At 39.6% G+C, this 10,553-nt stretch overlaps 1 protein-coding gene across 1 annotated transcript; it reads right to left on the minus strand.

The window, feature by feature from the left end:
* Window positions 1–6,243: 6,243 nt before the first annotated feature.
* On the minus strand, window positions 6,244–10,258 carry ZSCAN9 (zinc finger and SCAN domain containing 9). Its single transcript, XM_069493457.1, is given in 3 exon segments — window positions 6,244–6,860; window positions 9,513–9,660; window positions 9,839–10,258. Coding segments are annotated over 3 exon segments (1,185 nt in total).
* Window positions 10,259–10,553: the final 295 nt, after the last annotated feature.

Raw genomic sequence — 10,553 nt, forward strand, 5'->3', positions numbered from 1 at the left:
TCAATGTTAATTATGTTCACATTAATTTTGCTTTCTTTTGGGGGAAGTCTTTCACATTCAGGTAAATAAAAATCAATTTATCAACTCAGATCAAAATGATTATGAAGTTTTTAATAAATTCTGTAATGCTTAACATCTTGCTTCTCACCTTTTAATTATCTTGGGCCTAACCAAGTGCTAAGACACCATCTGTATTCCTCTCCCCAACTTATAGTCAACTGTGCATCTAGGTTTATGCCGGCTAAACTTAAACTTCCTCCAGGTCAGAGGATGCACACCAAATATTTATAATTATTATTCACGGTTTCAAAACTGCCCTGTTGGTTGGGGATATGAAGATCAAGTTAGAGGCAGCCAATGAAGATAGCAGCCCAAATGTGGGGGTAGGAGAAAATGTGTCTGTTCAGAAGCACATTGGGAACCCTGAGTATCTGATGAAAAGAATTTCACAGTATCGAAAGTATCAACATTTGAAGTCAAGATTCAAAGCTGTGAGTTAATCACAAGAAATCATATTTTGATGTCTTGTTTTCACCCAAATCACCTGCATTCTTCAAAGACTGGTATCTTCTTCCCAGGTGCTTGAATGCATATTACCAGCTTCCAGCATTGCCAGACTGTGTCGTGAATGGATTCTGCTTCTGATGAATTCCCTGACCATGTTTTCCATCACCAATATGATGTTCTTGTCTGTTCTCAAGTACCCTTTCTGGATTCCTGCTCTGAAGTACCACAGGCTGACTAGGGACTTTCAAAACCGTAGGGCTCTCCCTTTATAAATTCCCTACAATCTTTTATTACCTTCATTATCCCCTCATTTCAGTCCAATTTAAAACTTCTTTCCAAAGTTCTGTAGACTTTCTCCACTCAATCTCTTCTAGCCTTTTTAAAATTTCCTTTAAAATTAACCTTATTTTTGTTATCTCCACAAAGCTAGCCATTTCCATTTCTCTCTTTTAATCTTTGCTTTTCCTAAATATTTGCTAATAGCCCTAATCTTAAACACTCAAACTCATTACAAACAACTTTGTTCATTTTTCTTTGGTATTTAATTGTTTCTGATGTTACATGGAGATGCATGTGAAACCTTTTACAAACCAGAAATCATTACACAAATATAACTTACTGAGATTCACAAAGGACGACAGTGCCTCCTTTCGCTTCTTCTGCTTCTTCCAAGTCTATAAGACTGCTCTGTGAAAGAGGGAAATATTGTAGAAAAGTACTTTTGAGTGCCTACTATGTTAGACAGGGAAAGGGATAAAGCCTCTAATTATCTTTGTGTGTGTGTGTATGTATGTACATATATACACATATGTACACATACGTATATATTTGGGCTTAGGCCTTTAGTATAATAAGGTTGATAGGACTTGCATACCAATATGGCAGTACAATAACTGCCTTGTAAGTGGTAAACTGAGGGCCATAGAATTTCAGAAAAGGAAAAGGTAACTTCCAGCTGTGTGAGCTGTTACTACTACATAGACAAGGTATCATGTCTATGTAAGAGAGCTGAAAAGACTCACAGCAACTTTGTCAGATTTAGCAAATAAGGCAAGTTTGATGAGATAGGTACATTGCAGGGTCCTTCAGTGCCAGAACAGGAGTTTAAACTTTATTCAGTAAGCACCAGGAAGCCATTGACTTTTTTTTTTCCTTTTCCTTCCTTAGTCATTTATTTGTAAAACATTAGTCTTTGACAATAAATATAGAAGGAAAGCAACAAAAAAAGCAGTGGAATTGCATAATGGGTGGGAAACTGCCGGCCATGGCAGGCCAGAAGTTCCTGTTAGTAGGATGGTCTGTGTGACTGCCAAGAGTCTTCAGTGTAGTAGTAGGCTCATCTTTGTTCTCCTCCCAAAGGTCTCAGACAAGCTTAGATGGAACGCTGTACCTGATGAATGGTTCTAATTTTTGCTGTTCAACATTTTTCTTGATCTTGCTCTCTGATTCCATATATTCTAGACTGTTCAGTGGATCTGTGGTAAACTTCCAAGATGAAGGGAAATTTCTTGCTCATTGTTTGCCTGAAATCTTGGCTTGCGTTTATCTTATTAAACAAAAAGTATGCTCCAAAAAGGCCCACAAGTGCAGCTACTAAAACGCCTTTAAAGATCTTCTTTCCCAGCGGTTCCATACTGGGAGTCAGCCTGAAGTGCACGCACATGGGGACACGCATGCATGTCACCACTGACTTTTCATGATCAAAATATTATCTAGGAAGCTTTAGTTTTTTTTATTTTTTTTTGTACAAAATGTGCTAATTTTACTAAGTACTTCATCATACACTGGCAACCTCTTTAACATCTAGAGATTAGATATTGCAAAATTAGGACACATTTGTTCATTATATACATTATATACACATGGCAAAACAAAATGCACAAAACATACTTTATGATTTACTTATTTATTAGGTTCATTGTTTGATGACCCCAGCTAGAAAGGCAAACTCCAGAAAGGCAGGGGCATTTGTGTGTCTTGTTAATTGAAGTATCCAAAGCATTTAAAAAATCTCCTACCACATAGTAGGTGTTAAATAAATAGTTGTGAAACCACCTTTATTTTATTTATTTTTTTTTTTTTTCGAGACAGAGTCTTACTCTGTTGCCTGGGTTAGAGTGCCGTGGCGTCAGCCTAGCTCACAGCAACCTCAAATTCCTGGGCTCAAGCAATCCTTCTGCCTTAGCCTCCCAAGTGGCTGGGACTACAGGCATGCACCACCATGCCCAGCTAATTTTTTCTATGTATTTTTAGTTGTCCAGATAATTTCTTTTTATTTTTAGTAGAGATGGGGTCTCACTGTTGCTCAGGCTGGTCTTGAACTCCTGAGCTCAGACGATCCTCCCGCCTCGGCCTTCCAGAGTGTTAGGATTACAGGCGTTAGCCACCGAGCCTGGCCTGGTTTTTTTTTTTTTTGAGACAGAGTCTCACTCTGTCACCTGGGCTAGAGTGCCATGGCATCAGCCTAGCTCACAGCAACCTCAAACTTCTGGGCTCAAGTGATTCTCCTGCCTCAGCCTCCTGAGTAGCTGGGACTATAGGTGCATGCCACCACGCCTGGCTAATTTTTCTATTTTTAGTAGAGACTGAGTCTCGCTCTTGATCAGGCTGATCTCAAACTCCCGACCTCAAGTGATCCTCCCGCCTCGGCCTCCCAGAGTGCTAGGATTACAGGTGTGAGCCACCATGCCCAGCCTTGCTGTTTGTTTTGTTTGGGGCATTAAGTGAATATTTTCTGGTATAACATTTTAATTCCTTTAGTGATTTTTTTATTATATTTTTTTGAGTTTCTTATTTTCTTAGTAATCACTCTAGGGCTTACCACATGTAGCTTAATTTATAAGAATCAACTTTAGAGTTACACTAACTTAATTCTACTGAGATATAGAAATGTTACTACTATCTAGTTCTAGTCCCTCTTCTCCTCGATTGTACTATTAAATATTATATAGTGAGCCCTCCTTATTCTGGAGTTCCACCTCCTCAAATTCAACCAACCACAGATCAAAAATATTTTTAAAACAATAAAAATAATAAAAAAATACAAGATTTAGAAATACAGTATAACAACTATGTACATGGCATTTACATTATATTAGGTATTGTAAGTAATCTAGAGATGATTTAAAGTATAGTCATTCCTCAGTATCTATACGGAATTGGTTTCAACACCCCTTGCAGATGCCAAAATCCATGAATGCTCAAATCCCTTACATAAGATGATGTAGTATTTGCATATAATCTACACACATCCTCCCATATACAGTCTTGTATTGCTTAACAACTGAGAAATGTATTGTTAGGCAATTTTGTAGTTGTGTGAACATCATAGAATACACTTACACAAACCTAGATGGTATAGCCTATTGCTCCTAGGCTACAACCTATACATCATGTTACTGTCTCGAACAATGTAAGAAAACACAATGGTAATTGTGTAATAGGAATTTTTTTAGCTCCATTATAATCTTATGTGACCATTATTGTATATGTAGTCCTTTGTTTTTTTTTTTTTTTTTTTTTTGTTGAGACAGAGTCTCACTTTGTTGCCCAGGCTAGAGTGAGTGCCGTGGCGTCAGCTTAGCTCACAGCAACCTCAAACTCCTGGGCTTAAGCGATCCTACTGCCTCAGCCTCCCGAGTAGCTGGGACTACAGGCATGCGCCACTATGCCCGGCTAATTTTTTCTATATAGATTTTTAGGTGTCCATATAATGTCTTTCTATTTTTAGTAGAGACGGGGTCTCGCTCAGGCTGGTCTCGAACTCCTGACCTTGAGCAATCCACCCGCCTCGGCCTCCCAGAGTGCTAGGATTACAGGCGTGAGCCACCGCGCCCGGCCTGTAGTCCTTTGTTGACTGAAACATCATTACTCAGTGCATGACTCTACTTTAAAATCATCTCTAAATTACTTATAATACTTAATACAATGTAAATTCCATGGAAGTAGTTGTCATACCATATTTTTTAGGGAATAATGACAAGAAAAAAGCCTGTATTCATATTCAGCACAAATGCAACCATCCATCTTTTTTTTTTTTAATATTATTGATCTGCAATTGGTTGAATTCATGGATGTGAAAACCACAGATATAAAGGGTTGACCGAAGTATGGGAAGATCGTGTAAGTTAATTACAAATACTACACTATTTTAAGTAAAGGACTTGAGCATCTACAGATTTTGGTCTCCACAGGAAGTTCTGGAACCAATCCCCTGTGGATACTGAGTATACACAAGAAAAAAAAAAGAGAAAACATACATATTTATAATGTTTGTGATATTAAACTTTTTTTTTCTTTTTTACTATTTCTGGTTCTCTTCATTTGTTTCTGTGGCTTTGAGTTACCATCTGGTGTTAAGTCTTTAGCCTAGTACAGCTTTGTTCCCACCCATTTCCTTTGTGTTGTTACTAGGAAATATATTGCATTTCTACATAATTAATATTATTGGCCCAACAATGCATTTATACACATATTGTTTTATACAACTTCTTCTTAAACTAGTTAAAAGAAAAAAGGAGAATAAATGTGCATTTATACTTCTATAATTGTATAATTACCTTTACCATGTTCTTTGTTTTTTTATGTGGATTTGAATTACTATCTGGGATCATTTGCCTTTAGCCCAAAGAACTTCCTTTAGTATTTCTTGTGAGGTGTATTTGCTTAGCACCAAATTTTCTCCATTAAAAAAAAAAAATCTGGGGAGTTTTCATCCTGAAGCTCTCATGTATATGCATTAAATGAAATAAATTTGTATGTCTTTTTCTCTAATCAATCTGCTCATGTCAGTGATTTTTCAGCAAACCTTAGCAGGGCAAGAGCCTGTAGTCCCAGGAGGGTCGCTTGAGCCCAGGAGTTTGAAGTTGCAGTGAGCTATGACACCACCGTACTCTAGCTGGGCAACAGAGCAAGACCCTGTCTTAAAAAAAGAAAGAAAGAAAGAAAAAAGATTGGGATTTGGGGTCAAAAGCTAAGGGTTTAACTAAAGAGATGTAATGTTAGACATTAACATTAGGGGAAGCTGGGTGAAGGGTGTACAAGAACTATGTCTTTGCAACTTGTATTTTATAAGTCTAAAATTATTCCAAAATAAAAAGATTACTAAAAATAAAATTCTAAGTTTAAGCCTTGGCTCTGATGCTTGGATTTTCTAAGCCTTAGACTCCTCATTTGTAAAATGGGGTAATGATAATGACCATTTCCCTGTGTAGTTGTGGGGAGGATCAATCATGGTTAAGTAACGGACACACTCAGCAAACAGTGAAGCACCCAGCCGATGCTGGTCGCTATTCAAAGGGAGAGTCTCATAGGTGTCAGAGGGAAGCAATAAGGCAGAAAAGGTGTTTATAGTGTAGACACTGGTTAACAGGCAACACCAAAGACCCATTTAGTATAAGACATCAGTGGAGCTCTATGTTATCTTTAGGAATTAAAACTCAGATCTTTCAGGCATGTTGGTTCTAGCAGCACCATTTATTACATTATTAGGAGGGCTTGGCAGCCATCTCAAAGAGAATAAATATGAGGGACAGGGCTCGTAAGAATAGGAAAGGGGTAAACAAACAAAAGGGAATGCAGCAGCTTCAAAAACCCAAACTTTTCTCTTAGGAAGTCCCTGGACCATAGCCAGTAATGTTTCAAACACGTTTAATGGAGACAGGAAGAGGCATTTTCTAGCTTTACCCTACCCAACATGACCTGGCCAGTGATTTGGAAAACTTGGTATAGCAAAGACTAGACTAGCTCAGTCACTGTATGAATCTTCTGATGGCGGATGAGGTTGCAGTGGCGATTAAAGCTTTTCCCACATTTAATGCACTGGTGAGGTCGCTCCCCTGTGTGGCTTCTCTGATGCTCAGTAAGAAATGAACGCCGACTATAGCTCTTATTGCACTGGCTGCATTGATAGGGCTTTTCTCCCTTGTGGATTCTCTGATGCTGGATAAGACCTGCACTCTGACTGAAGGCCTTTCCACACTCCTTACAGCGGTACCGTTTCTGTATGTTGTGAATTCCTCGGTGATTAAAAAGACCAGAACTCCGACTGAAGGTTTTCCCACACTCATTACATTCATAGGGTCTTTCTCCTGTGTGAATTCTTTGATGTCGAATGAGACCTGAGCTCTGAGCAAAGATCTTCCCACATTCACCACATCTGTGCTGCCCCTCTCCTAAGGGGTTTCCCCACTGTCTCTCTATCAGACCCTTACATTCACCAGCTTCTCCATGTTGGGGATCCTGGTGTGATACCTCCCAGGTCTGTTCATGAAATATTTTCCCATGTGGTTCTACTATCTTAGGACAGTCTTTCCTTAGCACCAACTCTCTGTGCTCAGTCTTGGTCATTTCATCTGAAACAAAAAAAGACTAGGTAAATGTCACTTGTTCCCTGGGCCTATGGGAAGGTGACTGTGTCTACAAAAATTTATCATAGAATAGAAAGAGGGTTAGAAACAAAAGGGCTAGTGTGGTAACACCTTCCCTAAGTAATGAGGGAAGTTTGCCCCCTTTGACAAAATATAGCTCAGTCTGTCCCTATGTAGACTTGGGCTGGGAGAATTTTTTATACTTCTTCATAGGGAGGAAAGGGTAAAAGATCAGGATGCCTTCTCTGGAGTTTACCCTCAGAACTGTCTCTCTTTTGAGGTGAGGAGCCTCAAAGTAACCCTTTCCAAAAAGTCACTTCACATATTTATTCATTCATTCATTTCTGAAACAAGTATTAAGCTTCTCTTTTAGGTACTTCAGGCAATACAGTAGTTTCCCCTTATCTGTGGTTTTCTGCAGTTTCAGTTACCCACAGTCAACCATCATCCAAAATATTAAATGATAAAAAAGTTAAAAAGGAATGAAATAATGTCTTTTGTAGCAACTTGAATGAAACTAGAGAACACTATTCTAAGTGAAGTGTTTCAGGAATGGAAAGCCAAACACTACATGTTCTCACTAATAAGTGGGAGCTAAACAATGAGTATACAAGGTCATATAGCAGTGTAAAGGACATTGCACTAAGAAGGGGGAGGGGAGAAGGGAGTGAAAGATTAAAAACTTACCTATCAGGTACAATGTACACTACTCTGGTGATGGGCACACTAAAAACCCTGACTTCAGCATTATACAATTCATCCATGTAACAAAAACACTTGTACCCCCTTAATATTTTGAAATAGAAAAAAAAATTAAGTGGATGATTCCAGAAATAAATAATTCCTCAGTTTTAAATTGTGCACCACTCTGAGTAGCGTGATAAAATCTCATGCCATCCAGCTCCATCCCACCCAAAATGTGAATCCTCCCTTTTGTCCAGCATATCTATACTGTATATGCTGCCTGCCTGTTAGTTGCTTAGCAGCCATACCGGTTATCAGATTGACTGTCATGGTATCACAGTGCTTGTCTTGAAGTACCTATTATTTTACTTAATAATGGCCCAAAGCACAAGACCAGTGATGTTGGCATATTGTTATAATTGTTCAACTTTATTATTGTTATTAATCTCTTACTATGCCTAATTTATAAATTGAATTTTATCACAAGTATGTATGTATAAGAAAAAACACAGTATATAGGGTTTGGTATTATCCTAGGTTTCAGGCATCCACTGGCGTTCTTAGAACGTATCTACTGCAGATAAAGTGGGGACTACTGTACTGACTTTCAAATCCACAACTATCCAAGGGGCGTTCCTACAACAAGGCCTTTGCTCTAGAACTTCTCTCTTCCTGGAAAGCTCCGACCTCAAATAATAACATAGCTCACTCTCTCACTTCCTTCACATATGGGGCGTGATGTGAAATTGAAAACAGCAGAGCAGAACGCTGCTGTAGACTGATTGTCAGAAGGTTAACGAAAAGGCAGTAAGAGGCCGTGATGTTATGTGTGGGAAATTAGGAGCTGGAGCCAATTCTTGCAGGGACAGCTAGAATGGGAAGTCAGTTGACTCAGCCCGAAGTGCCCAGTACTATATCCACATGGGTGGTCACTGCCACAACTGAGATTACAAACAAGGAAATGGCAAGGTCTGATTCCACTGGATTCTCCCATATAATCTGCTGCCTATTAAGCATATCTCATATCTTTCTAAGTATGAACCCAAACTGGCATGATTTGTGACACGAACAGCTCCCATGTATTAATCAAAATGCATGCCAAGTGCTTTTTTCATAAATTATATTTGATCCCCACAAGTTTTGAGGTACATACTTGTTATGGACTAAATTGTGTTCCCTCAGAATTTATATGTTGAGGGAACACAGTTTATATGTTTCACTCTCAATGTGAAAATATTTGGAGATAGGGCCTGTAGGGAGGTAACAAAGGTTAAATGAGGTCATAAGGTGAAGTCTCAATCTGATAGGACTAGTGTCCTTATATAAGAAGAGGAACAGACACTAGAATGCTCTCTCTCTCTCTCTCTGTACACACACAGAGGAAAGGCCAGGTGAGGACAGAGGAAGACAGGAATAGAGGCCTCACCAAAAACCAAACTTGATGACACCTTAATCTTGGACTTCCAGCCTTCAGAAATGTGAGAAAATAAATTTCTGTTCTTAAAGCCACCCCGTCTGTGGTATTCTGTTATGATAGCTCAAGTAGACAAAGACAATACTATTATCAATCCCATTCTGCAGATGAGGGAACTGAGGTCAAGTGGTTAAGTAACCTGCCCAATACAAGCAGCTTCCACAAGGTGAGGCCATGATCTGAACCTATAAACCTTGAAGCCCATTCTCTAAAACTGTACTCTCTACAGTGATTCCTGAAAGCCTTCACAATGTACCATGTGCCAGAAGTCCTGAGGGCTTCCGGGATGGTATTCGAGGGAATACCGCATGCAGGGGGAGGGGACAAAAAGGGGCACACCAGGCATTCAAAAGCACTAAGCATTGCTACTATCTGGTGAGGAGTCTTTGGATCCCCTGTTGCCCCAGCTCTGGGTTTTTTGTTTGTTTTTGCTTGACTAGGTGAGATATGTTCAACATCATATAAAACCTGTCCCTCACCTGTCTCTCCAGTAGGATGGGCTTCCTGAGCAGGGTCACATGTGAGCTGGGGTTCCTTAGGCTGGGACTGAAGGCTCAGTGATGTCTGTTCTCCTAGTGGCACTATGTCTTTAGAGAGGACTTCTTGTCTGTGTCTGTGAGCTACCATCTGGGGACAAAGAGACAAGATTTGACTTCTGAAAAATTAACTGTCTGAAGAAACAATTCCCAGAAAGAAGGAAGCAAGGAGGGTATTTTATTACAACATCAAGGGGATGCAAAGCAGAGTAAACAAGGGTCCTTGGTGTACCCATATACATCTTTCCCTAACAAATCTTGCTTCCTACCTCAGGTTGTGGTTCATCGAGCTCTCTCTCCAGATCCTCCAGCAAAATCACAGCTTCTTCCCCACTCTCTGGACAATGTTCCCTCACCCAGCCCTGGAGCTCCTTGGGCAGGATGGACAGGAACTGCTCCAGTACCAGCAGATCCAAAATCTGCTCCTTTGTGCTCACATGTGGCCTCAACCAGTGGTAGCAAAGTTCCTGGAGTCGGGTAAGAGCCTCTCTTGGTCCAGGGGTCTCCTGGTAGCAGAGTTGCCGAAAGTGCCTTCGGAAGATTTCCCTTGCCAGTGGATTATTGCGTTTTAGTCTGTATTCCTGCTTTTGAAGGTGACTTTCCGCCTCCACTTTCGTTGTCAGACACTCTTCTCATACTTCGGGAACATGAACATCCAGGGATAAAACCTCCTTTAAGTCTGTATTCATCTTGATCTTGAATAGCTTTAAAGGTACCCTCTAGTTGGAGCTATGTTTCAAGACACACACTTCGAGGCTCCTGCCTAAGCAGTAAAAATAATTATTTATAAAGAAAAATGGTAATAGCTGATGACAGAAACTGATAATGTAAGAAACTATCATATACTCTAAAGCTCTTCACTGAAAGTAAAGTGACTTAGTGACCAAAGGATGGAAATAATGGAAAAATATATGCTCATCATGTGCAAAGAGCATAGGTTTTCAATAAAACCCAGACCTGCGTTTTATTCTGGCTCTAACATTT

The sequence above is a fragment of the Eulemur rufifrons genome, chromosome 18 (genome assembly GCF_041146395.1).
Source record: "Eulemur rufifrons isolate Redbay chromosome 18, OSU_ERuf_1, whole genome shotgun sequence".
Lineage (NCBI taxonomy): Eukaryota > Metazoa > Chordata > Mammalia > Primates > Lemuridae > Eulemur > Eulemur rufifrons.